The sequence below is a fragment of the Micropterus dolomieu genome, linkage group LG05 (genome assembly GCF_021292245.1).
Source record: "Micropterus dolomieu isolate WLL.071019.BEF.003 ecotype Adirondacks linkage group LG05, ASM2129224v1, whole genome shotgun sequence".
Lineage (NCBI taxonomy): Eukaryota > Metazoa > Chordata > Actinopteri > Centrarchiformes > Centrarchidae > Micropterus > Micropterus dolomieu.
The window spans coordinates 9,305,283-9,333,126 of NC_060154.1; the positions used below are offsets into that span (position 1 = coordinate 9,305,283).

Here is a 27,844-nt window from a genome sequence, read left to right on the forward strand (position 1 = left end):
AATTTATCCAGAGATGTCTGACTTTGGGACAATGGTGATGTGAGGTGCCTATGGAGCCCAAAGGATATTTAAGGCAGTACCCACCCCAGCCACAGCCTGTTCACCCTGCTGCCTTCTGGGAGATATAGGAGTTTCTGCCGGCACCACTAGACTGCAGAGCAGGTTTTACCCCCCAAACTATTTACTTAAACTTTAAACTCAAATTTAAATTCATCCTTAGCACTGCTCCACTGAATATAGTTTATTTATGTTTACCATTTTTATAATTGCTTTAATATTACTATATATTGTCTGCTACATAGCAGAAGGGAGTTACAAACTCAATTTTACTTTACAACCTGTTGTAATGTGAGAAATAAATCTACCATGTACCTTGTATTTTGACTCTGAATTATGGCTGGCCCTTTTGTGTTGAAAAGTGGTGGGGACATAAGGACATAGAGAAACGCTGGTACATTTATTTTGGTCTTGGCGCCATACAAAGAAACTTTGGAGCAGATTGTTACATTTTGTTGCTGTCCATATTTACTATCAATTTGCATTACGTTGGGAAAATGTATTGTTTGGATTCACTGAAAATGACAAAAAATGAATGTTCAGAATATTATGTAATAAATTTACTCATTATTCTAACCAAATTCAACCATAAGTCAAATTTTCTAAAAAAAAAAAAAAAAAAAGAAAGAAAAAAAAGAAAAAAAAAGCCAAGCTTTCTGGAGCTGGCTGCTAATATTAAGCAAAATATTTTTCCATATCTAAGTGTACAAACCAAAAGGCTGTTAAATCATATGACCTCCGTAAGCTTTACAAAATATTTATTTAATTCTTTTTTGCTTTTATTTTGGTTATATTTTCTTTTAGATAACCCCTTGAGCTCCCTGGCCTATGTCTGACTTGTATTTGTTGACTCAATATATACAGAAGATGATGTTTGCCTGCTGTATATACATGTTTATGAATAAGATTTAAAAGATTGAAAAAGACATGCATAGATTACAGGTGTGATGATACACTGATCATGAAAATCACTGAAAATTTAGAATATTGTGTTCAAGAGAACAAGTTTAGGAGATATTTTAACACTATTTTTCAGACATATTTAATGCTAAAATATATGAGTGGAGGTCCTGTCCTAGAAAATATAACACAATATATATCATAATATAGTTACAGGACGAAAGAAATAGACGTACAACTTAAAACAAGGACACAAAGCTGAATAAACATATGTAAAACAAAATCAATAAACAACTATTATTTACATACAAATAGGAAATAAGTGTATATATAAATATATATAAAAAGTAACAATACATACAATGTCTATATCAAGTGTTCTGTATTGTAAACAAATTCAAATAGTACAAAGGCACACATATTGAATGGGTAATGTACTACATTACGTTATATACATGGAGTGGTTGGTTGTGTACAGTAGCCCATGAATCCATGTTAAATGTTATACAGTATATTCAGCATGCAGGATGTACACACAGTGTGTCTACTTTTGGACTGACATAAGTTCAATAAATGCTTTAAAGGAATTACTTTATCACAACTATCAAACTGACTTCAGTTATGTGAAGATGCCATTTCTTTAGTTAAAAATACAAGTTATCTTAATTAAACTGATTATAATTCATTCAGTTTCTTGATGCCATGCAGTTACATTCCAACACTTAAATTAAGCTCCAATTAAGGAAAGCAAAAGGACCATAATATACATTAAAAAAAAATAAGATTATTGAGAGAAATCACTTGAATGTACTATACATCTTAACTCATTTCTGCTTATTATTATTATTGATTATTTCTACTCCCTGCATTATTCTTTCATTTACTAGGGTTTTTAGTAAATTTATCTTCTTCTTGATCCATCTATGTTACTGTATTTATGATGGTTTTCAATAAAAAAGTCAAAAACAAAATATTATTTTTCTATATCCTGTTCTTCTTGCAAAAGAGTGCAACCGACCCTGCATTTCAGGTCTTCATCACATGGTGGCAGTATATGCTTATATTGTGACAAGATGTTCCCAGTTTTGTCAGATGAAAATATTATTTTATCAGGTCCTCTTGATAAATGAAAGTCAAATGATTAACTGAGATACTGTTGATAAACGGCAAAAAAAATTATAGTGAATGTGCTACCCTTTGATCTTTGTTATTGATTTGTCAATGGAAAATGGACTCAGCATTAGTCAGCTTACATAAAATATTAGGATTTCATCAAGAGCAAATTGTTGGAGCTTCACCTTATACATTACTTTGGGTTAGACATTGGCCCAGTGGCATGTGTTTTTGTAATTTTAAGCAATGTAGAAAATCAAAATAAAGCACATTCACATATGCCAATCATTATTTTTCATGCATTTTGGGGCTGGAGAATGAGGTTGATAAAAGATTCAAATAACACCAAAGAAAGAAAGAGCCTAATAAGGTTGTAAAATCTTTTCATTGGGAGCTTTAGAAACCTTGGCAGAGTTACATCCTGTGTACACATGATGGGTATTTTATAAGCTAATTCCAGTATTTTAAACTTGATATAGCCTATTTAAATTTGACAGCTTTTAGGCTACAACAAATAAATTAAAGATTCAGTATTTCTCAGAAGAAACTGAATGTATGCATAATGAGAACACAATGTATGTTTGTTCATGGCCTAGGTTTGAAGAAATTATGTTTGTCAGGATCATGTTTATTGCCAAGTAGGTTTTACATACAAGGAATTTGGTATTTCGGTGGATAACAATATACAAAATAAGAGAACAAACGAAACACAACATGTATTGCAAAAGTCAAGCATAACGAATACAACAGAAACTTAAAATGAAAAGAGCTATGCAGTGTTTACAGAGTATATGCGCTTTATTTTTCCAAAAGATAGTATAGTCATTGTGATGCAGGGTGAATGTCAGGTGAGAGTGCTGTGTAAAAGCTGTAAAACAGGTGACACAGAGCAGCAATTCAGCACAGCTCAAGAGGAATGTTTGTGACCCCTTGATAGTGACAGGAGTGCTCACAAGTTCCTCATCAACTAGGTAGACACTCATCAAAACAAAGAGCTTCTTCTAGAGGTAAGTAATGCCACCTTTGCAACGTTACCGGGGTTGGTTTGTGTTAATCTTTGGCACAAGTCGAGCATCAAGCCACACATTAACTTACTGAGTTTATCTACTGAGGTAAGTTATCGTTTATAAATTATGACAATTAGAGTTAAGCTCCCCGCTACACTGTACGCAGGATAAACGGTTGACGATGAATGGAGTTAAGTTAAGCTAATTAAGTTAACGTTTACTTAGTAGTCTTGTTAACACTCAGCTAAAGTAAAGTTAAACAACGCCGCGAAGCCGTTTAATATAAATAAAAAGTGACAAATCACCTCACAGGAGTTTAAAGCTCAGTATTTCAACTGCTAATGTATATTTATCGTTAGGTCTTTACCCGAAACCTTGCCGAGACGTAGCCAATAGTAAAGCCGCAGAGGCAGCGCCAACTTCAGATCTACTGAGTTGAAATCCCGCCCCTAGGCTGGCTAGCTAGCTAGCTAGCATCTGCTCCACTAGCCTCTGTCACTCACTTGGTTTTCTCTCCAAAGTTTTCTCTTTAAATCTTAAAATAACAAACATATTATTGAGGTTTTCTGCCCATATTCTACGTTAAGTTGGTTTGTAATATTGTTCTCATTTTACCCCAAAATATTATTTTTGTAAGCATTAAATAACAACATATCCCATGAGTCTTAGCCATTGTAATCCATTCAAAGCCTTCTGGGAGCTGTAGTTTGTGGATGCTACGAAAATAATCCTTTGAAATTTTACTGTCCATGGAGTGTTAAGCTTGTCTCCTGTATGAAGGGATATACACAACTGTGCCTCTCAGGACAATTGTTTTAAATATATACATTATTTTGTTATTTATAAATTATTTTATCCCTAGGTGGTGGTACTTGTATTTTACATTTAATTTTGTACTTGGAAATAAAGTACTTTTTGCTCCGCTACATTTATTTAACAGCTAGTATTAGTTACTTTACACATTAATATCTATTATGAAATATGCTGTATTCTTATGGATTAAACTACCAAACGGTTTATACCATGCCTAAAATGCACAACGATTACAAAATTAACATGCACATAATAGGCTATGGTATTAATTACATATCCAATAATTTAAAATAAAAGTACTTTGAATAACAAGTAATTTGACTTTGGACTATTTTTACAGGGGTATTGATAGTTTTTACTTAAGTTAAAGATCTGAATACTTCTTCCACCACTGCAAATCACACATATTTTCTCCATCAATTTACTTTTGTGCTAGGTGATATAGGCCTGATAATTATTAAAACTGTGGTATTTTTCTAGTAAAATCACAAACATATTTGGAAGCGTAATATGAACACACAACACCACGACAGATTAATCTTACATGAGACAATAAGTCTCTCCATTAGCTCGAAAAACTAATTTTATAGATTAATATAATGTCTAATTAGTGATAAATTGTATAAATGTTAAATATTTTATCATTGAAGCTCGATATCAAATGAAATAAGTCAGTTCCAATGGTCGAAGAAGTACTAAGAAAGAAATAAGAGGGCAGATATAGCAACATAGGCAATATATTATTGGATTATGATTATTGATGTATGTGTACATAATTTTAATATTGCAGCTGATAATTGATATAATAACATCATAATTTATTTGTTGATTATATTTTGTATTATTAATTTGAATCTGGAAAGTAACTAGTAACTAAGTTATCAAATAAATGTAATCAAGTAAAAAGTATAAAGTTGCAGAAAAAGGAAATACTCAAGTAAAGCAGTACCTCAAAATTGTATTTAAGTACAGTACTTGAGTAAATGTACTTTCAACCACTGGCCATTTTACGTACTGCCCAAGTAGAGTGTGGGATGAGACAGGATGTCAGTGACCGACAATAACCTCTGAGTGCAGGGTGCATCAGCACATCCTGCAGCATTTCAGCATTTGCGCATGGGTAAACCGGATCAGCCGTCCTCTGGCTGTCATGTGATGCTGTGGGGTGGTGGCTCTGCTTTTTCGTCTCTCATGGCAATTGGCTGAGACTGATCTGTCCATAGAGTAGTGATGGCACACATTTTGTGAAGTCATGTGAGCTTCTACACGCGTGAGATATTTTCAGATCTGATGTTACAAAAGATGTCAAACAGCATGTCATGTGCGTAAACATAAACACGTTTCCATTTCGAAGTCTATGTCAATGGATGTTTTTCAGATGTTTTAAGTGAGCTATCTTACTAAAAATACAGGTTTAAAAAAATCACGTATGTTATTGTGAGGTTAAATCTAGAAAGGCAGCTCTCGTGTTTTAAATGTCAGCAATTTTTTACACCTTATATTTTAATCAGTTCGAGCAGGAAATATGTGTGTTTTCTGCTTCCTCTATTTGAACTACTTGACCTATTGAACAGTGGAGGCGGGGATTTTAGGGGAAACTGTGTAAAGGAAATTCCTTTCGTATCTCGTATCATATTTTTTTTAACCTCTGGTGCTGATTCTGTGTGAATCAGTGGTACCTTACTCTAGTTTTTTGTTACCCACATTATAAAACCCTACCTACTTCCTTCACAGAGGCAGGCACGTTTACTCCTTTATTTTCATAGTTGGAGGCCTATCAAAAGTAGGCTACAGTGTTTATAGACCAGTTATGTTTACTTTTCCTGAGTTGGTTCCTTTCTAGAGGCACTGTCTTTGTTTTAGTACCGTGTATATTGAGTATTCCAGTAAGCAGGTTTAGTAAAAACTGGTTAGTTAACCCTGAGATGAGGGAAACTCTGGGTTTTCCGTTCCAGAAAGAGAGGTAACTGAAACTCTGGGTCAGTTACCATGATTACTCTGTGAACCTAAACTGCTCGCCGGCAGGTTTTCAGAGTCATACACACTGTTTCATTGACTTGTTGATTCAGTCAGTTAGCAGAGGTTTACTGTGTGTCAAAATAAAAACCCAGTTTGTTGCTATGTCAAGCTACTGCTTTTATACACTGTCAGTCATTTCTTTGAACAGTGGTTTTTGCCCTCCCATTTAAATCACCCTCAGCTCAGAATAAAACCTCTCCATGTCTTTCTTTTTATCAACAAAGATTTTAGAAACTGTAAAAATCAGTATGAACCTTAAGACACATATGATTAATGTATAATTATCTCTTTCACTTGTGATGTGAGTGGTTCACTAATTGAACATAATTCCGGTAGAATTGGATATTATATGTTAATATTTCTGATTGAGCAGGATTGTGGTACAGCTGCAGAATGTAGTCAGAAAGTTAGTTTTTTTTTTTTTTTTTTTAAATAAGCTGCATACTCTGACCATGTTTTAACAGCATTTCAGTGACTTTGCCTAAATTTGCTGAGGCTGAAATAAAGCCATTGAACGCTGTTGAGCAAAGATCCAAATAGATATCTTAATTTAAAATTTTTAGTATTTTAACCTCAACACCTTATCAAGTGCAAAACACTTTATTATCAGGTCAGATTGTGAGCTTATCAAGCCGTGGTGTTTTATCCCCATCAGATTAAAGCTGAAGAAATCAATTTAAAATGTAATGTGGGCTACAGCCTAATACACATCAGATTCCACACCTTTATCATCCACTAAGGAAATGTACAGCCCAGCCTGTCTGGTAAATGATGAATAAGCACACAACACTGAAAAAACTTCTTGTGCTAACTTATTGACACTTTTTCCAACTCTAAGTAGACTTTCTTTAAAGATAAAACTGGATATACATGCATTAATATATCTTCATCCACTTGATTAAAATGGAGACTCTGGTTTTCCATGGTGAATCATAGTATTAGAGCTCCATTGATGATGGCTTTTTTCATTCACCATGAACAAGCTTAACTCAGAGTGAACATACAAAGAGTTAACTGAACTGAATCTGATCAGCTGTTCTGGAAAACAGGGTTTTCGATCTCAGGGTTCATCAGCTCCGAGTTCAGGGTTAGACTAGCTGGACTCAGAGTTTGTTTAACTTGCTTTCTGGAGCCCGTCCTGGCTCTAAGGAACTAGAAGTACAGGATTGACTTGTTAAGCTGGGTAACTGGGCTGACAGCTTTGATTTTCAGGGCTAAAGTTGTGTTTGCAAACAATGTTACACTGTTAAATAAAAATCGGACTAATTTCACTGACCACTTGCACTGCAATGCAGTCAGCAAAGTTTTTATTTTGAAACAGTTGTAGTGGCATGATATGGAAGGTTGAGTTAACAACTAGTTGGTTAACCAATTGGTCGACAGACAAAATTAATCTGCAATTATTTTGTTAACCCTTTCAGTTATTTTTTCAGAAAAAATGTCAAATGTTTGCTTTTCCGGCTTCTCCAATATGAGGATCTGCTGCTTTTCTCTGTTTTATATTATTGTGAACTGAGTATAATTTGTGTTTTCGACAGTTGGGAGACTGAGATGGACATTCACAATTTGTTAACATTTAATAGAGAAAACGATTGGTTGATTAATTGAGAAAATAATTTGCAGATGATTCGATAATGAATATAATCATTATTTGCAGCCTTGGGGTTTCAATGGCTTAAAATGATGGAAGATGAGCAGATGAAGGAAGATCAATGTGTAATATTTTTTTAATAATGTAGGTGACAGGATGTGGGCGGCTTTGCAGTGTGCATAAGAATGATTTCAGTCAGTGGAAAGACAAAAAGCCAAGCCAGCACAGCTGCACTTGTAATCTGGCCTCAGGCACGTTTGCATACTGTTTGTCCGACGGTAACCCCAGCCGGCATAGCAGCATATCTCTGTAGGGGGATGGGTTTGAGTTTCATAGCATCATCTGTCATCATCATCAAGAGTGAGTGTGTCCTCAGAGCTACCCCCCCCCCCTCATCTTATTGATTTGGCTTGCGTGGCCTTATATGGAAAATTGGTTTTGTGGTGTGAGCAGTTTTAGCCAATCAGGTTGCTTTGGGAGACACAGGGAGGAGGAGAGTTTGTCTGGAGGAAGCAGGCGGGCTTCTCTGGGTGGGGTTTTCAGGGGGTGGGACCAACCAAGCCGGTTACTAGTGTTTGAAAATGAATGATATGCTGCTTAAGTTGTAGAAAGGGTGGACAGCTGGTGTATTTTTGTGTGTGTGTGTGTGTTCAGTGGCATTTACAGAAAGGGAAAAGGAAAAGTGGACGATTCCAGAGAAAATCTGTAATACAAACCTGGGATAGAATTAGTTTCCAGCAATGCAGCGTGAGTACCACAGTTTACATTTATATTTCATGTAGCTGAGATGTAATCCTTTTACCTTAAACTCCAGCTTTCACTCAGACAAATCAGAAACCAGTTGGTGATGAGAAAACAGCTTCCATTGTAGTCATGTCTCATGTATGATACTTTGGATTTTATATGAATTAAGATCTGTTAAATCCTCAGGTTTGGTGCTATAGTCTGATATCCCTTGTTATCATTTGGCTTTGCCATTCCCTGACATTAATTCTACAGATGTAATTAAATGAAGCCAATCTTTTAGCCTGATTTGAGCACAGCTGTGATTCACAGTATTTTAATCTGTAAATTTCAAGAGAGCTGAAATGTATGGCTGAGTCACCCTGTCCACAGCATGTGGATAGCTGCTCTTCTGCAAAAGGGTGTAACCCAACCAGCAGATCTGTGTGAATCTGCCAGATGATGACAAATGTTAAAGGCATGCAAAGCCTTGCCCCGTTTTCTTTAAATGGCCACATTAGTTTAAAAAATTGTTGAGCTTGAGGTGGTAACTGTATAGTGAGGATGCAGAGGTTTACGCCCAGTTGTAAAAACTGCTCTGCTGGGTGCTGTTCAGAGGCAGCAGCTGGCTGAGGATGCGGAGGTTCAGAGGATGTATTGATTGAAAAACAAATTGTCTCAGGTGTATTTTGAGTGACAACATTAGGTTCAGACAGTCAAGAGGAGATGTCTGTTATCTTGGACAAGGAGAGATGGTGCCTGAGAACAGACAGACAAAATTGAAAGCAGGGGTGGGGTTTTGTCTGTTGTGTGTTGACAGGGGATTAACCTAACTGAAGTTTGCAGGCATGGTAGTAGGCTATTGTATTGGAGAGAGTCCCTTGTTTGGTTTTAAGTATTCACGTTGGGGGGGAGGGGTTATGAAAGACAATAATTAGTGATAAAAGGCTTAAGAGTTGTTATCTGTTCCAACTGTTGCATTTTCCCTTTATGAATCGGTTGGTGCAATGCACGACTCTGCTCCACATTCATAATCCTCTCCTGATTGCATGAACGCAATTGCAATAATGATGTCAGTTTGCACAGTGTTAAAATCCATAAGATAATTCATCCTGGGCATTAGCTGTGCTGGCACATGACAAGGAATCTGAACAAAAGCATGCTAGAAAGCATTCAAAAAGCTGCTCCTGAGCTGTAATGATTACTCTGTTAACTGATTTTTTTGAGGGACAGAAAATGATCTCTAACGAGGCATTTGCTTGTTCCCCCTTCTCCGATGTTAAAGTTCTGCTTTTCTCAGGTTTATATTCTAAGTGAAATATCTGTGGGTTTTGGAAACCTTTGAAGAGTTGGGTTCTGGGATTCATTATTTTCTGACATTTAATAGACAAAACCATTAATCAGTCGGCAGGTTAATCTCTACTGAAAATAATCATTAGTTGCGGCCTTACTTCCCAAGAGACCTTGGTTTTGCTTTTCGTTTCTGGGAAGTTCAAGTTAAGGGGAAGCCCACAAAAATGTCCTATGGGTGATATCAGAATCTGAAATGATAGTTTACCACACAAGGCATGATATTTATTTTGGGCAAAACATTGACCAATAACTCAGTAACACTTGATGAGAAATGATTGATGCTGTAAGGTATTTGTCGCTTCTGACAAGAAGTAGGGGACTGTCCCACCAGAGCTAAATCAGAGGCATGCATCTGGAGCCTTTAATCGAGATCTAAATGTGTTGGACCAAAATGGTTGAAAAGGAAGAAGGGGATATAAAAAGGGGGGCAAGCAAGAAATAGCCTTAGGTGGTTTTCCAGTCTGATGTCTAAGGATGTATTACACTACAAGTGACTGAACACCTTCCCAGTTCCTTCCGGTGACCACTGTGCTTGAAGACCAAAAACAATGACAGAAAGGAAATAGAGCGGGGTTGTATTCAATATCTGCCAGTCAACCTAACTCCCTTTAATACTGCTGGAAACCCACATTCACTTACAGCTGTGTCCTTAAGGAATCTGCAGATGCAATGGAAGCACGAGCCAAAATAAAATGGCAGCTTTGCATGTGTCCACGTGAGCAGTGGGGAGATCACCCGGTGACATCTGTCTCCTTTTTGAGAGACCTTCGGGCGTCCGTATGACTCAGTAAAGAACTCGCCTCGGTTTAGGCCATTCATCACATGACTTAAGTAGGATTGATTTTCTTTACTGAAGAACTGATGGCTGCTGATTCCCCAGAGGTCAGCATTTCAGGATTGCTGGCAGTTTTGTTCCTGCCATTTTAAATACACTGAAAGTTGTTACATACATGGAAGGTGTGGTTGGCAGATATGTGTCAAACTCTAAAGTATGATGAAAAATATTTTTGTTCCTGCCTCCTGACCTCCCTGGAGCCTGTTTCTTTCCACTAATTGTCCCTGACAGGCGAGTCATGATAGGCTGCTTTCACAATAGGCAGACGAAGCTGCTGGTATGTGTTTTCAGCCCCCTTAAACAAACAGGCCAGCAGCAGTTCAGACCTGTGAATTACCAAAGAGCTTGAATGAGAGGGAGCATCATGGAGGTGTGGGATTGATGGTGGCCGAGTGGTGAATTTTTTTAGGAGGATTTGACGTGTTTCCTGTGATGAGGTAATGGCAAAGGTGGAAAAGGATTCTCCCTCCACCTCTTTTTTTAAAAGGAAATTATTACCTTTTACACACCAAGTAGCACCATGTAAATGATGCAGGATGATTGATAGAGGAGAAGGAAATCAGGCTTTCATTGTCCGTCGCACTTTGCTTTGTCTGTCTTTCATGCTGTCATATCTCATAATCAGATTTTAGTTTTATTTACTAGGTTTTCGTTGGATTTTGAAAGGGTGGTGCAATGGAACCGTTTTTGAAAAGGTGTTTTGTTGATCGAGCGCGGCAATAAAAGGCAATTCATTATTCGCAGCAAGACAATGTTATCTGTAATAAGACTTTCTACTTTGCCAGCTCGGCTCCATATGTTCCCCACACTGTTGCCATACAACCAAAAATTGTCAACAGAACAGGCGACGTGGTGTAGACGAAGACAATGTTTGTTTAGCAGCTCAGAAAGTCAGCACTAAAGGTTGATAATAAGCACGACGTAGCTGAACATAGTGGTCGTTTTTGAGAGGTTTCCTGTCGACATTCTGTATTTGTTCAGCAGAGGTCAGTCACCATATGTCATCAATATTTATAGTCACTTAATGAAATGTCTAAAAAACAGATTATACAGTGAAACCTGCACAATATCCAAAAACAGGAATGGATGTGTAGACATAACCCAAACTACAACTGCTGGCAAAAGTAATGCAACTTGGTGCCAAAAACACTCAAGTGTGAGTCTTGTGAGTACTAGAAGCTGCCGGCTGTCACACGTTAGTGTTACTGTCTTGCAATTAGACCAGGGGAGCAACCCATTTTTTCTTTTAAAGTCATAAGGTATCTGCCTTCTCAAACCAGGCTTGAATTTTACTGTTAGTGTTTGTGTCTAGTTTTCATATCAAGAAAAAGGCACCCACACCCTGAAATACTACGTCAATATCTACATATTATTTACAATACTGACAGAAATCTCCGTTACAGATTTCTGTAACATATTTGTCAATAGGATGCAAATAAATATTTTAATTCCTAGATGTATGATCCTCTGAATATAATAAATATATTAATTAGATGATTTGGATACATGCTACAAAGAGGGTTTACCGTTAGTCAACAAAGAAATTAACAATAAAGTGAAAGAAATTAACACTCATAAGTAACCCAGTGTACTTAATTAGAGCTGAAACAAGAAGTTGATTGACAGAAAATTTATGATTTTAATTATCGATTAATCATTTAGGCATTTTTAAAGCAAAAATTTCAACCATCATCTGATTGTAGCTTCTCAATGGGTGAGGATTTGCTATTTTTCTCTGTTTTAGATCAAAGTAACTGAATGTCTCTAGGTTTTAGGCTGTTTGTTAGACAGAAGAAGGCATTTGAAGCCCTAACCTTTTTTCCACAATTTCTTGACATTTTATAGACTAAACAAAACAATCGGTTAATTGAGAACAGAATCAATGGATTAATCAATAATGAATGTGATCATTAGTTGCAGTGCTAAACTAAATGATCACCAATGAAATATTTCAAGAAAAAGAAGACAGATGAGATTTGATCAAAAGGTCTTATATTAAACTTCTCGTTCAGCTGATGAGGAGATTTTTTTATGATGCTGTTGCCTTTTTTGCAGATGCACCTGCCAGTATTGGGTTATACTTACACTACTTTGTGTGTGCACATGTGGCTTATGTCTAGTTATCTTTTTCACCATCTGTAACAGCCATAATACTACTTGCTTGTTAGAGATTTGCTTGTCAAATATACAGTAACTAACAAGCCCCATCACTTGTCTCTTTCAGTGACCGCGTGTGAGCCCACCGCCATGTCTGAAGCTGTGGTGATGGAGCCTTCCAGAACAGGCAGCATCCTGGAGTCATCCTGTGGTGCAGGGGACAGCGCAGCCTCACTTGACGGCATTGTGCTCAAGTATGCCCGCACAAACACATCCGAGACACCTTGACGTCACTGTCCTGAGAGCTTAGGATCCCAACCTGCGTTAGAAGATGAAAGAGGGCTCACAAGATGGCTGATAAGTTAGAAAAAAAGAACAAACATATTTATGAAGACATTTATCTTGGCTTTTTACTTGAAAAATACTGAATGGTTTTAATGTTTGCAGCCTCAAAAAAAATATGAAATTAAACAATTTCAGAATGTATAAATCACCTTTTGCTTGGACTGCTCACTGTGTATTGAGCCAAAAGGTTGGGAACCACTGGTCTAGAGTCAGATGTTGTCTGGGATTGCAATATTGCTAACTTGATAGCTAGTTGACAGTGTTTTTTGCAGAAGCATAGCATCATTGTCTTTCACTAAGATTTGAATATTATAGGGAAATTACCGGATGCAAATCCTGATGCAAATATGCCACCCAGGTACTAGCTCCAGTGTGGTAGTTCACATAATGTTAGTAATTGTGTAGTCTTATTGTGTGTAGGATTACATTCCTGTCAGTGTAATCATAGTGATTTATTTCTCTTTTGTTTTGCCCATGATGCTTTAATTTAATGCAATAATAACATAAACTTTAATTTGAAGCTATTATTGTGAGCATTTTGAGATCTACAGTTTAGATGAAGACATAATATGTACTTTCAGGAGGATGATGAACAGTTTTCCACGTATGCCTCTTGTTTCTGCCTCTGGTTTTCACAAGGATGCGACAGTCACTTTGGGAATCCACTCTCCTCTTGTTAGTGACCAAGTTTTTCCTTTGCTTTTCTTCAGTGAGTCTTCAGAGGAGGAGTCCACAGGGGAAAGAGAAGAGGAGACCAGTGCGCATGATGAAGTCAACAGCAGCACCAAGGCCACAGAGGTCCCCGCTGAACAGACGTCAAACACACAAACAGGTGATGGCTGCAGAATAGCCTCCAGGTTGAATGTGTTTACTCTTTCTTCGTCCCTCCCTGAACTCTAACATTCGTGAGGGTGGTGCAGCCGGATTCAAATGATGATAAGCAATATACAGGGCAATATTCTGAGCTGGAGCTGTGTCAGCATTAGTGCACATGTTTTTTTTTTCCCAATCTTTTTTCCTGAGGAAGTGGGCCAAACACAAGTGCCCACATTCTTTGGCAGAACAACACAACTTTCCTTTTCCTGCCTTCAGTCTGCATTTTTACATTCCTTCCTGTCTCAGTCACTGAGGGCAAAATACACGTATTCAATTCCTTGATATTTGGTTGCAAAGCTTCCATTGATTATAAGGCTTTCTTACAATTCAAGAGTTAATTTAAATTAATAGGGACTACTCACAGGAAACCCTCATAATTACCATGAAGTCAGTGCAGTAGTAAATCTGTTAAATAGGTTATTAGTTTGGTTTAATAGGATTATGCACTAAAATCATCTTGAATTGAACACCGTACATTCAAATGTTGTACATGGATGTCTGCTGGCCATAAGAGTCCATAAGAAAAGATTCACCATCCTGCCCTTCATCTGCTCTGTGTCTAGCTTATTATCTAAACTGCTTTATTTTAAGGCGAAACCAAAGGGTAGTGCACTGAAAATGTTATCAGTAATCTCTCCCTGCACATGAAACTGTGGCCAGTGTGGCTGTTAAAAGTTGAACCAGGAATTAAATCTGTAATGGATGTTTTCGTGGACAGCTGGGGTTGTTATTTTACTGTTTACTTTAATTTTCTCTTTCAAACAAGGTTGGCCAAAATGGGTCTTTGCTTGCAACCTGTATGATGATGTGATTGCTCATGTTTTGAGGCATCTCAGCAATTACTTACAATATTATCATAACCGAGAGAATTGATGAACAGCTACAAAAATCAAACATGTGGTAACAAACACTGACAAATTAAGATGCTATTCTAATGCATTCCATTTAATATAACTCTTACTTTTATTTTTAATAATGATAATACACATTATTTCTTTTTGAGTGCTTTCCAAGGCACTCAAGACACTTCACATGACAAATCCAATCAAAATAACCTAGAAAAAAAAATTTTTGTAAAAAAAGTGCAAGGGTGGCACAAGACATTTTGTGTTTTGTGGGAGAAAGTGAGCCTGTAAGGTTGGTATGAGATAAAATTGACTTTACCGTTTCAAAGAAAACTGCATCCAGCCAGCCTGAAACAGCTTAATCACTGTGCATCCTGTGTGACTGTTGCCAAGAGCTTAGATCAGAAACGCTCAGTGGCTTATGTTTGTTTGTAGCTTTATGTGTCATACCAGACAGTGATTGGCACCGCTCTTATACGACAAATACAGGGTGTTGCAACTCTCATGGAGATTCTGCATGAAAAGGAGATCTGTCGTTGATATCTCTTGACAACCCCTTGCTTATTTTTCTATCTATGTCTATTTTCACAGTGAAAGCCCAGCGCCCAAACTCCCTGTTGGTGCCAGCAGCAGGAGAGCCCGGCCTGTGGACGTCGCAGGGTGATGCGGAGGTGAAACTGAGGATTGGCGACTCTGGCCTGGCTGCTGACAGCCCTTTGACCGTCAACGAGATGTTCACCTCAGCTGTGGAGCGCTTTGGCAACTGTACAGCTCTGAGCTGGAAGGAGGGCGATCAGCAGAAGAGCCTAAATTACAAAGAATACTACCAGACCTGCCGCACCGCTGCCAAGAGCTTCCTTAAGGTAGTCTTTTTATTTATTGTGTAATCCAGTGTAAACAGCATTTTATACGAAAGGACCAAGGCATCGTTTTTACAGTTGTATTCAAATTCTTCCTTTTGTTATGATATTGGTCTTTGGGAGGAAAACATATAGCTTTTAAATATTAGTGCATGTACATTGTGTGTATATTTTCAGCTTTCCCATGAATAAAGTGAATAACAGACTAGGGCTGGAACAATTAATGGATTAGTTAATTGACAGAAAATTAATCTCAGGTCAATTTTAAGTAAACATCCCAAAGCCTCCTGCTTCTCCAATAGGAGGATCAGGATTTTCTCTGTTATATCATTATTAATTGAATGTATTTGGGTTTTGGGTGGTTGGTCGGGAAAACAAGACATTGGAATATGTCACCTTGGGCTCTAGGAAAATCATAATGGACATTTTGCACAATTTTTTGTCACTGTCAGGAGTGGAAACCCAACCAAACCCAGAACAGTTACACATTTGCAGGTTCAGTGCTGGAAAGTCACATAGCGTTGCACTATTAGGGAAGTTCCTCATTGTAGTTTTATTTCAGAGTATGTAAAACTTCTCAAATACACAATACCTTTAAAAGTGAGAAGTATCTGGAAAAAAAGTGTATTTTTTATCTTTTTCACTTTCGTTTTTATTCACTCTGAGCAACAATATTCCTTCATTATGTAAAGGTCTAAGATGTCATTTTTTATGTAAAACAATCAACTTCTGTTGTCTTTGTTTTAAAGTCTTGTGTCGGTGCATTCAATTTTATGCCAAGTCTGTCTAGACAGCACACGACGACAGCACGAAGGAGTCGGGCTGAAATGTCAGTGCAGGCAGCTCAGGACAGGCCTCAGCTGTTCATACAGCACAGGGCAGGTTATTGTTTATTGTGAAACCCAACACAGTTAGTCAAAATGGAAATTCAGTGGGGGTCATGGACGGACGGATGGACACACACACACACACACACACACACACACACACACAAAGACATGCTTACACGTGTGTCTGTATGCTTATACATACAAACCACCCTGACCCTGTGCCCCCACACATGCCGACACTTTTGACCTTGTTAAAGGTCTGCAGGTTCTGCAGAAATCAAACTTTCGATATTATTCTTATATTTCAACCATGGTTATGAAAGACTCCATGAGTGACTGCAGTGTTGAACTTGGTATCAGTTTCCATTATGACAGTCTTGTGTATATTTGGCTATATCAGTTTCCATGGTTTCTCAGATGTTTTCAGGAATAAAGACAAACTTTGTTTTGCACAGATTTCAGTGCATGTGGGAAAGAATCTCATAAGGAAAGGATTGAACTCAGGACAGTTTAAAGTTTCATCTTAAAAATGAAAATAAGCACATTTAGTGTAACAAATGTACCTACCTTATTTAAGGTAAGTACCTTATTTACTTACAGTTACAGAGGGAGCATCACAGAGGCTTAGGAATGAGACATGTACCACATAAACCACATGTCAAAAAGGCCCCCCAAAATATTTTAAATGAAATAAATAAATAAATAAACATGGCCTAGAGGGAAGAGAGATTACACTGTACCTACCTAAGTCCCAGCTAAATTATGCACTGGAAATGGATGTTCAGGATATCCCAATGTTATTTCGAGGATTATTTTGTGTTGTTTTGTTTATATTTAAAAAGTGTGTTTTGTTTTTTCAGCTTGGCTTGCAACGCTACCACGGCGTCGGCATCCTGGGCTTCAACTCCGCTGAGTGGTTCATTGCTGACATTGGAGCCATTATGGCAGGGTGGGTTACTTATCACCTCTGAATTTGTGAGTTCAGTGATGAGCTCAGTGTTGCCTCACACACAGCTTCATTGCCAGCTATGTGTATATGTGCATATGTAGGCATGTCTTACATACCTGAGTGGTGCAATCCAAGACTTGAAATGTAAGTACACCAGAACATAACTTAAGGTGTCTTCCAGTTTAGCACGTAGTCTCTTATCTTAATGACATCTTGATTTGTAGATGACAGAACATTGCTTAACAGGAAACTGATTAATTGCAGTGGTGGAACACAGCTAAGTTTACTCAACTACTGTAACTAAATATAATTTTGAGGAACTTCCATTTTATGCTATTTTATACTTTTACTCCACTACATTTCTGAGAGAAATAATGTACTTTATACTCCACTACATTTATCTCACAGCTGTAGTCACTACTTACTTTTCAAATTAAGATTTCCCATTAAAGCACATAAGCTTACAAAATAAAATACAATATAAAACACCTTAGCAGCCTAAGTTGTTAGCAGTTCCACTAGGAGACAATTCCCCTCTAAATCTCTCAGATGGTTTCATTTAAGTAAGTTCTTGAGGTATAAAAGGAAAATTTTCCCAATATATTTCAAAAAGATTAGAGAACATAATTGTACCAGAACGTACAAAGATTATGTTGACATTTTCAACATAACATTTTACCAAACCAAACCAAATTAATTTGGTTATACCCATCGGTACATGTCGTACCTAATACTCTTCTCTGGAAGCTATAACACACATGCCGATATTGTGTTTGTATATTCCCCTGTCTCCCACGCCAATTCCCTGCTCAGTGCTGATGCTGCAATAAGTGTGTATTGAAACTACCGTCAACTAGTCAAACCAGTTCTGATCAGTCAAATCACAGGTTTAGTTTGATGAACTTAGTAGTAGACTCATGTTTACTGCGGATCATGTTGCTGGAAAGCTGATACAGTACTGGTACGTCAGGTAGTTTTTATTGTCCCGTCTTTACTAGGAGTAGGACAAACAAAACATCAGGAAAAAAATGTAGAGAAGAAATCCCACTGAAGAACTAAAGGTACTTTTTCACCTAAAGTCTTCTCCTGATCAAGTTTAATGAAAACAGTATAAATTACTTCACAAGAGATCTGTTGTAAAAAAAAAACAAAACATTAAACCTTTACAGATGAATGTAGAGAGCACGAACGATGGGGATGGATTTTTGGTACATCACGTCTCATTGTTCTGTAGATTAAATAAATTATCTCGAGCAGCAGGTTTCGTGCAAAAGATCTTCCAGAATAGCATAAGGGCAGAGTCTCTTCTGAATCTGTCTATCTGCAGTTTCTCTTTCACATTCGCTAAGTCTGGCTTGTCAATGATCTGTTGCAGTGGGTTTGCTGTGGGCATCTACACCACCAACTCTCCTGAGGCATGCCAGTATGTAGCAGAAAACTGCAGGGCCAATATCATTGTGGTGGAGAACCACAAACAGCTACAGAAGATCCTTCAGGTGAGATCAGAATGAGTGACACCGTGCATATAAATACTGTGGACAACTATGAATTGAAGAAATGAATACAAATAAAGTTTACATACCACACATCACGTAGGAAATGTGCCCCATGTCCGTACTAAATACTAATTGTTTACAGTATATACTAAATTCTAAATTTTATATTATACTGCCTTTGCAGTTAGAATACAATCAATCTACAAACTTAACCATTTTCTATTACCAGGAAATGAGACAATACTTTCCTGTGCCACTGCCAGTTAAACTGAAAGAGACAGCAAAATGTTTTTCTAAAAATAAGTTATTTTTTTGTGTTTTTCCCGGAGCTGTTTTTTCCAGCTGTGAGCAACTTCTCTATTTAAGTCGAGGGGTTTTGGTCTGCACACTGACTATTAAAACCTGCTTATAATTAGCGTGCAGTATAGATCTAGGACACAACTAAAGTTTTTTTCATCCTTAATCTTTATTCTATTATTTAGACTGATGTTGTAGCAAGCCTTTGATCAATACAGTATAAGTCTTGAAATAATTCATACATATTTATAGCCAGTAGTGTAGAAAGCAGACCATCGCCTGCAGTTATGTTCTCATTGGATTGTATTGTTTGCTCACAGGTTGAAGACAAGCTGCCACACCTGAAAGCCATTATCCAGTACAAAGATGCACTAAAAGAGAAGAGACCAAATCTGTACACAGTAAGCAAACAATCAGTTTATGAAACATGAAAAAATAGACTTATTTCATCAAACATTCATCTAAGTGAATTTGTGCACTGCAGTGGGCGGAGTTTATGGAGCTCGGACGCGATGAGCCTGATGCACCACTCGACGCAGTCATCTCCAGCCAGAAGCCCAACCAATGCTGCACCCTCATCTACACCTCAGGAACCACAGGGCAGCCCAAAGGAGTCATGCTCAGCCATGACAATGTAAGTTACATCAGCGTGTTTTTTAACCTTTTGAGTGTCACATGTTTGACTCCTGAGACTGACAGCAGAAACTCAACCCAGTTATGTGATGGGAGAAAAGTGCAGATGTCTCTGACAGCTGAAAGTATTGCACTGCTTGTTAGGCAGGTTTCAACGTATGCAGGTATGGATCAACAAAATGCCTCAAGGAATTAAAATGACTTTACCTTTAGTACGGTATGTTCAAGACAATCCACATGGATAGATGATGTGCTGTAGGCATGTTAAACCATAGACTCATTGACTTGGCACCTGGCTGTCTGACTGAAACAATTTAAAAACTTGTTTTCTGTCAAAGTTCACTTATAGACATAAAAAATGGTCATATACATTCACTGTTGTTTCTGTGTCTTGTAAAGAACGTGTCTCTATGTGACCTCTCGTCCATAAAACTATTAAGATACATCATATTAACTGTGTTCCTCTCTCCTGCCCCTCAGATAACATGGACGGCGCTCTCCACCTGCCGCCACGTGCGACTGACAGACGCCACTCAGAACCAGGAGATTGTGGTCAGCTACCTGCCACTCAGCCACATCGCAGCACAGATGGTCGACATCTGGGTCACAATGAAGGTCGGTGGGGCGACCTACTTCGCTCAGCCAGATGCACTGAAGGTGAGAAACAGCAGTTGTTAATATGCGGTGAATAGTACACAAACACACGCAAATATATGGCCCATTTACAGCAAAGATATGGTTATGAAATTTAGCTAAACAACATTCATAATGTAGTAAATCTTTGATATATTGAGATAATAAATCACACTAATAATTTGTATAGCACCTTCCATGCGGACACAAATTCCAAATTGCTTCACAAAAACAGCATTAAAAACATGTTTAGTAGAAAACTAGAAAAAACTGAATGAAATGTTTACAATAACCAAAAGAAAAAATGTTTACAGGAATAAATAGCAAAAAGTAATATAGAATACTTCTAAAAAATAGTAAGCCAGTGTTCCGCTCTATGATCAAGAGAGGGTATTTCAGAAAGGATTGGTCCAGCAGATGGTCATGAAGGAGCCTCCATCCATCCATCGTCAACCGCTTATCCTGCGTACAGGGTCACGGGGGGCTGGAGCCAATCCCAGCTGACATCGGGTAAAAGGCAGGGTACACCCTGGACAGGTTGCCAATCCATCACAGATGAAGGAGCCTATCACCAAAACTTCTCTGATCCTTGAACCCTCCACCAATCATGTGCATTTCATAAAGTGCCATTTCATGGGAATTGCAAGATTTTATCTGCGGTGTCTGTGTGCTGAGCTTAAGGCTTCTTTAATTTCAGCATAGTCATCACAACTACACGTTCATTAACACATGTAAAGCCTGTAATCTAGTTAGGAGTGGCAGATTACCGAGAGTTCTAGTAAATGTTTAAGGGATATACTGAATGGTCTTCATCATTGGACAAGGCCAGCAGGGAGTACTTCTGGAGAACAGAGAGACTGAATTTGGAGAGAAAGTCAACACTGAAGATGCCATCCGAGAATTCATGTCTTTAGAACAATAATACTTTGTATTAACTCTGGTGAATAAGAATCTCGTATCAGTTTAAAAACATGTTCTTGAACAGTTAACCACCTTAACAAACCATCGCCTTTCAGAGCTAAAAAAGTTTAGAACAATACTAATTATTTGTTGAAAATTTTTTAATTGTAGTGTAGAGGATCTGTTTAGTGTGGGGGTGTGTGAAAATAACTGTTTGATGACTAAGTATGCTTAGTTTTTTTCTTTCTTTTTTATCAGGGCTCTTTGGTAAACACCTTGAAGGAGGTGCGTCCCACAGCCTTCATGGGCGTCCCACGTGTCTGGGAGAAGATGCAGGAGAAGATGAGGGCTGTCGGAGCAAAGTCGTCGACTGTGCGCAGGAAGGTGGCTGCCTGGGCCAAAGATGTCGGTCTGCAGACTAATCTGACCAAGATGAATCCGTACGTACATATTCTAAAAAATTACAGCTTTATTTAGACATGGTTAAATCATGCCTTGTTCCTGTTTCCATGCTTTGTTTCTGTCTTTTTACTGAAGTGATTTGTTTCCCTGTTAGTGCTTCCCTCTTACATAAGTCCACTGTAATTGTTGGATTATTAATGTGGATTGAGTGATTTTTGCATAACCAAATGGCATGGCAAACCATGCAATAGTTGTTGAGACATGTCAGTGTGAGCCACAGTGGTGGACCAACAGACAGGCTGATTGCTATGCTGCTTGCGTGGCTCAAAACTCTCTCCATTTTTTGTCTCTCCTCAGAAGCGATGCAGCTGGCCGACCACCATTAAGCTATCACATAGCCAAAAAGCTTGTGTTCAAAAAGGTGCGTAAGGCCCTAGGCCTGGACCGCTGCAGTAAGTGCTACACAGGTGCCGCACCCATCACCAAGGACACCCTGGAGTTCTTCCTCAGCCTGGACATTCCTCTGTACGAGCTGTACGGCATGAGTGAGTGCACTGGACCTCACACCATCTCCCGCCCTGAAGCCTTCAAACTCACCAGGTAAGTTTGTCTTTTTACTTCAAATGGGATTAGACACTCAATTTCCTGGTATTGACCAGTCAGAGACAATTCATAAAAATGTGTGCTGGTGGAGAATTAGAAAGATGTTTTGTCCTGCAGTTGTGGTAAAGAGATCCCAGGATGCAAGACAAAGCTGCACAACCCGGACGAGGAGGGAAACGGTGAGATCTGCTTCTGGGGCCGTCACGTCTTCATGGGTTACCTCAACATGCCCGACAAGACAGAGGAGGCACTCGATGCAGAGGGCTGGCTGCACTCAGGTGACCTGGGCAAACATGACGAGAATGGATTCCTCTTTATCACTGGACGAATTAAAGGTATTTATTCCATGTAGAGCGAGAACACACTTTGAAACAGGTAAATCTGTACAGGATCTAGTAGAGACTTGTGTGCGGTTTGGGAATTCAATCTGTAAGCCTTCGAAACATTTTCTTTATCCATTGTCAATTAAACCTGTCTGTTACTTAACCTGTGTGTCTTGGTGTTCAATTTTAGAGCTGATCATCACAGCAGGAGGAGAGAACATCCCTCCTGTTCCGATTGAGGATGCAGTGAAGGAGGCCATTCCACTGATTAGTAACGCCATGCTGATCGGAGACAAGAGGAAGTTTCTGTCGATGCTGCTCACCATTAAGGTAAGTCTTAGAAAGTGAGACCTGGAGGCCAGATGCATAAATCTGTATGCAGAAGGACAGGAATATGTATTGGCTCATTCTTTTCATCAGATTTTTTTAAAGCGGCAGAGATGACTGGTTCTGTTTCAGCAGAGTTCTCAAATAATTGTGAACTAGATGCACATGCACAGGCCTAATTTACACAGTTCACCATAAATTGACGCAAAATGCACTTAATCAGCCCTTTGCATATTGATACTCCACCACTAGAGAGACCATCAGTGAGAACGGCCAAGAAGTGCAATTTCACAGACTGTGCTGCACCGGCAAGATTCTCCAGAGCAGCTGTCATTACGCATTGCTGTGTGGCTATTTATAAAATTCATAACACTAATTCATCACCTGTAAATCATCATCATGGCGATATCAGTCATTATTAAACATCAGAAGGATGATTTAAAGAGCTCATATTGAAACCGACTTTACAAAATGCTTCACAATTGAGGATAACATTTAAAGATTAACAGGTAAACAAAATGATTTATAATGTGCCTTTGATAAATATTTGTGTAGACTACAGAAATAAATTAGCAAACAACCTAAATAATTTTGTACTACAAGGTTACGTCTCACCTTATTTCATGTCCTCTTTATATCGCAGCTGCCTCTACAAAACTGTACGCCTGGTCTCAAGCGCACACATTCGTCTTATAAATACCAGTTATGTGTGTAAAATGGAGTTATTCCTCGTTTTTGTGCATACATATCGTTGATGTGTGGCCCCTGGTGTCAACTTTATAGCAGGCAATGTTCTGTTTGTCCGTTGTATTCTTGGTTAAAGTAGGACAGCAGGATACCGTGGTGAGTTAGGAAATTGTACTGCTGTAGATAAAGGGATGTAAAAGGCTCTGAGCCTTGTAAACATCTTATCTTTATACCTTTTTTTTTTTTTACCTAATCTCAAAGAGTCTATGTATCTGTTGTAACTGCTGGCAATGGCAGTGCTGGCTTCTTAGACATTTATTTTCAGAAGCTGCCATCTAGTGGGCTTTAAGGGAAAACAGCACTAGTATAGACAGACCCAAATTTTAAATTTAATGCTTTAATGCACAAGACAATTTAAATATTAGGCAATACAATAAAAAAAAAATCATATTTTTGTACCTCCAGTGCCAGGTAAACCCAGAGTCGGGCGATCCAGAGGACGAGCTGACGCCAGAAGCTGTGGAGCTCTGCCGGAAGCTGGGCAGCGACGCCACACGGGTCTCTGAGATCGCAGGTGGCCGAGACCGGGCAATCCACGCCGCCATTCAGGAGGGAATCAACGGAGTCAACGAGAAGGCAACCTCCAACGCTCAGCGCATTCAAAAGTGGATCATTCTGGATCGGGATTTCTCCCTTCCAGGAGGAGAACTGGGTGAGTGGGATGGTAACGCAGGGTGCGCTGATTAGGGGGTCGACTTTTCAGAGAGAAGAGTGCAGTTGTAATTTCACTTGGAGGACAGGCTAATACTTGAAATATCCTTCCTGAGCCAACTTCAGGGCATCATGTCAGTGTCACATGGTGCAGGTCTGTGACTAGTTGATGTTGTTTTTCAAACAAAAACACCAAGCTTTAACAAATTTCAGCCTCTAATATGTGAAGAGTTACTTTTTCTTTGTCAAGCAACTCAAATAAGTCAGCATGGGCCTATAATTATAATATAACAGTTTTTACTGTTCTCACATTTCTGTTGCTATAGATAAAACTAATTTGCAGCATTGAAAACAAAAAACAAACTATACTTCATTATAAAAAAAAAAAGAAAATAACACAAATCTGTTTGAACTTCTATACCCCAATAATAATCTTGTAATCTCTTAGATCGTGGTAGATAGTGGTTTCCAATCTAGTGGTTAGCGATTACCCTAATTAATCCCTTTATCTATGGTTTTCTTATGCTATTATAATAATACTACTTTATCAAGTGGTATGAGCTTACATTTGAATTTCAGTGGGAACTGGTCTGCGCTTTTATTGGGTTTTTTTTTTTTTTTTTGGAGGTCAGTAAACATTTCAGCTGCCAACATTACTGACAAACTGACCACATGTCCTGCTGGTGCTTAAATTAATAAATAGCTGCAATGAAGTCAGTTCTTCAGTTTGTCAGATGATCAGTAACCCTCCTTTTGGATTGAAAATGAGCCAGTGACACACATTAATTAAATTAGTTATGCTAACTTTCTTCATAACAGCATGGTAAAATTTTATGACTATTTTAACTTTTGTAAATTAATCAGAATTTTCAGCTGTAGGAATCTGCCTTTAAACTCAACTCCTTTTAACTGCTTCTGCACTCAAGTCTGCAGCGGGTTCAAGTTAAACCTCTGATACAATGACCTCTAGTGGAGTTTAGGTGATTTCCAAAGAACAAAGCAACTGGGCTTAGACCTTTCGAACTACAGCTTCTGAGGTCAAAGCAGTGGGGGCTAGAGGATTTTTTAATATGAATTCTCTACTTGTCCACAGGCCCTACCATGAAGCTGAAGCGGCCGGTGGTAATGAAGATGTACAAAGAGCAGATTGAGAACTTTTATAAAGAACTGGCAACTCCAACGACCCCTGACAACCCGCTGCCTCCCAAATAGAGCTGCTCCTCTACCTCCTGTCTGAGTTAACACTCACCTCTCCCTGTTGCCATTCTTCTCCTGTAAAAATGTTTGCCTTAAGTTGTGAATGATCTGTCTTGGTTTACATTTGTGGGTGTTTTACAAAAATTAAAAGCCAAAATAAGAAGCCATTGTAAAATAGCTTTATGATTTTGAAGACAAATTCAACTATTTACAGGGATGAACGGTAATATTGGATAGCTGAAGTAGCCGCAGCTGTAAGTTATTTATTGCACTGCATTACTCGAGATAAAGAGACAGAATCAAAAATACATTATAGGGTGTATTAAAAAAAGGAGTAATGTGCTTTTGAACATGTTTATTTATTTTCAGTTTGCCAAAGTTTATGAGGGCCAAATGAGCTTCAAATGAAGGAGGCATTTCTAGAAAGACTTGACATGAATTTCTTTCAGCAATCATATCTCATGTTTACTGGCCTTTTTAAATGTATTTGGTGTTTTTTCTCGTCTTCGTCTGCCTGGTTTCAAAGAAAGTAATCATTATTTTGTACATGTGTTTAAAAGAAAACTCTCATGACAAAAAAAAATTGTTTTTCGTGCTGGAAAAACACGTCATTGAAGCCATATCTATTGCTTTTTGTAACTGTAAAGTCAGACTTGTTCTGTTTGCTGACTGATTTGCAGCCTACACACCTGCCTGGTCCTGTTGAAATGTTTACCCAACAGTCCTTCTGTGTGTAGATGTGCATTGATTGTGTGTGTAATATTGTAAATACATTTTTGCCTACATCATCTTTTACTTCTCTTTCGCTCAGTTAAAATTTTCATTCCATATTTTGTTTGCACTCAAACATGGAAAAAGTGTATAAGTTAGATTGTATGTAGGTTTATGGCAAATACATGAACTGCATTATAGTTGTACTCATTGGTGTGCTGCCATCTTTTAAGCATCACACAAATATTCAGATGCTTGAGGTTTTGATCCGGTAACGTCTTCAGCCTCTTGAAGATGTTTCACGCAAGAGATTGTTGCACTCCAAAGAGCTGATCTTGTATATGAAGTAAGTGCGTGAGTGTGTGTGTGTGTGTGTGTGTGTGTGTGTGTGTGTGTATATATGTATGTATGTATGTATGTATGTGTGTATATATATATATATATATAAAGCATATAATAGGTATTTGTAGCTCTCTGACAGTTCAAAGTGAAGGTATAAAGATAAATAAGGAAATGAAGGTTATTCAGTGTGTCAGAGTGAGTGAGTTTCTTGCTGTCTTGAATACGTACAGACTTCATTAAGCCAATAATGTCCACTCAACATATAAAATTAGAACTTGGAAGAGTTTAACAGCCTGTCAGAAAGCTTTTATATCTAAGAGGTTGTTATTTGATGGTCTCCAACAGTTCAGCAAAAACTCACAAGACCGCAGACAGAAAACTGGATGTACCTGACCTTAAAGAGGTGTTATTGCTGTGAACAATACCAGGGTTCAAAGATGGAAATGTGCATGACGCTGCAGGAGAAAAGCAAAGCAGGCATGTGAATGTTTGATCAGTTATGGAATAAAAGTTGATTAAGCTGATGTGTGGAGCGCTGTTGTTCTTCAGTCTCTCTTTTGAGTGTATGCTACCTATTTAGTGTCCAGGATCAGTGGTGGGAGGACTCTGAGCTTTTTCTTAAGTAAAAGCAGCACAAGTCCTGTATTGCAAATTTTACTTTAGTACAAAAGTATTCACATCAAACTGTACCAAAAATAAAGCTCATTATGCAGAAAGAGTCCCATTTCAGAATGTTAATTATATTATAATTACTGATGCATTAATGTGTATATCACTTTAATGTTGCAGCTGGTAAAGGTGGAGCTAATTTTAATCACTATACATACACTCTGCTGGGTAGCTTGTATATTTCTCTTTATTGGAGATAAATAAAATCTTCTTGATGTAATAATATTATCATTTATTTGTTGATTATATTTTCTGTTATTAATCTGAATCTGTAAAAAGTAACTTAACGCAAAATTATCAGATAAATGTTGTACAATATTTATCTCAGATTTACTGGAGTAGAAGTACAAAAGGGAAAAGTAAGTACTAAAGTAACTTAAAATTGTGCTTAAGTTCAGTACATTAATATCCTTAGTTGTTAACATCACTGCACCCGCACAACATAAATATTATCACCTCAAATGTGAAAAAAGGGTTACTACCACTAAACAGCCTCAAAACATCCAGAAGAATTGAGTTGACACACAAACAACTTCAGTAAGAGTTTCAAGAAGACTGATTTGATCGCTAAGAGTAATAATAGGTGGCTACTGAGTTTTTCACCAAAAAGCTGTATGTATTAGTGACCTGTATTAGAGACCTACAGGTCTCTTTCAAGGCAAACATTTTGGCTGTTCAACTTCTTGGAGAGGAGCCATGG

At 38.0% G+C, this 27,844-nt stretch overlaps 1 protein-coding gene across 4 annotated transcripts; it reads left to right on the plus strand.

Moving 5' to 3' along the window:
- The first annotated feature begins 2,940 nt into the window (after positions 1–2,940).
- On the plus strand, positions 2,941–26,999 carry acsbg2 (acyl-CoA synthetase bubblegum family member 2). 4 transcript variants are annotated; one of them, XM_046050626.1, is made up of 15 exons: positions 2,941–3,077; positions 12,636–12,762; positions 13,564–13,685; positions 15,166–15,437; positions 17,125–17,213; positions 18,589–18,709; positions 19,327–19,407; positions 19,491–19,640; positions 20,120–20,296; positions 21,431–21,612; positions 21,932–22,174; positions 22,295–22,512; positions 22,691–22,830; positions 23,980–24,226; positions 25,319–26,999. In XM_046050626.1, exons 2-15 carry the CDS (start codon positions 12,659–12,661, stop codon positions 25,435–25,437), a joined length of 2,265 nt encoding a protein of 754 aa, XP_045906582.1. In that variant the 5' UTR covers positions 2,941–3,077; positions 12,636–12,658; the 3' UTR covers positions 25,438–26,999. The 4 variants fall into 4 exon arrangements, with proteins under 4 accessions (XP_045906582.1, XP_045906583.1, XP_045906581.1 ...); XM_046050627.1 differs by lacking the exon at positions 2,941–3,077 and adding an exon at positions 3,112–3,182; XM_046050625.1 differs by lacking the exon at positions 2,941–3,077 and adding an exon at positions 8,091–8,247.
- The last annotated feature ends 845 nt before the right edge of the window (positions 27,000–27,844 follow it).

Bases quoted from the DNA above. Each gene is read 5' to 3' on its own strand.
- acsbg2 (XM_046050625.1), top strand. The intron at 12,763-13,563 runs GTATGCCCGCAC...GCTTTTCTTCAG, and splicing joins CTTGACGGCATTGTGCTCAA to TGAGTCTTCAGAGGAGGAGT. The intron at 19,408-19,490 runs GTAAGCAAACAA...TGTGCACTGCAG, and splicing joins AGAGACCAAATCTGTACACA to TGGGCGGAGTTTATGGAGCT.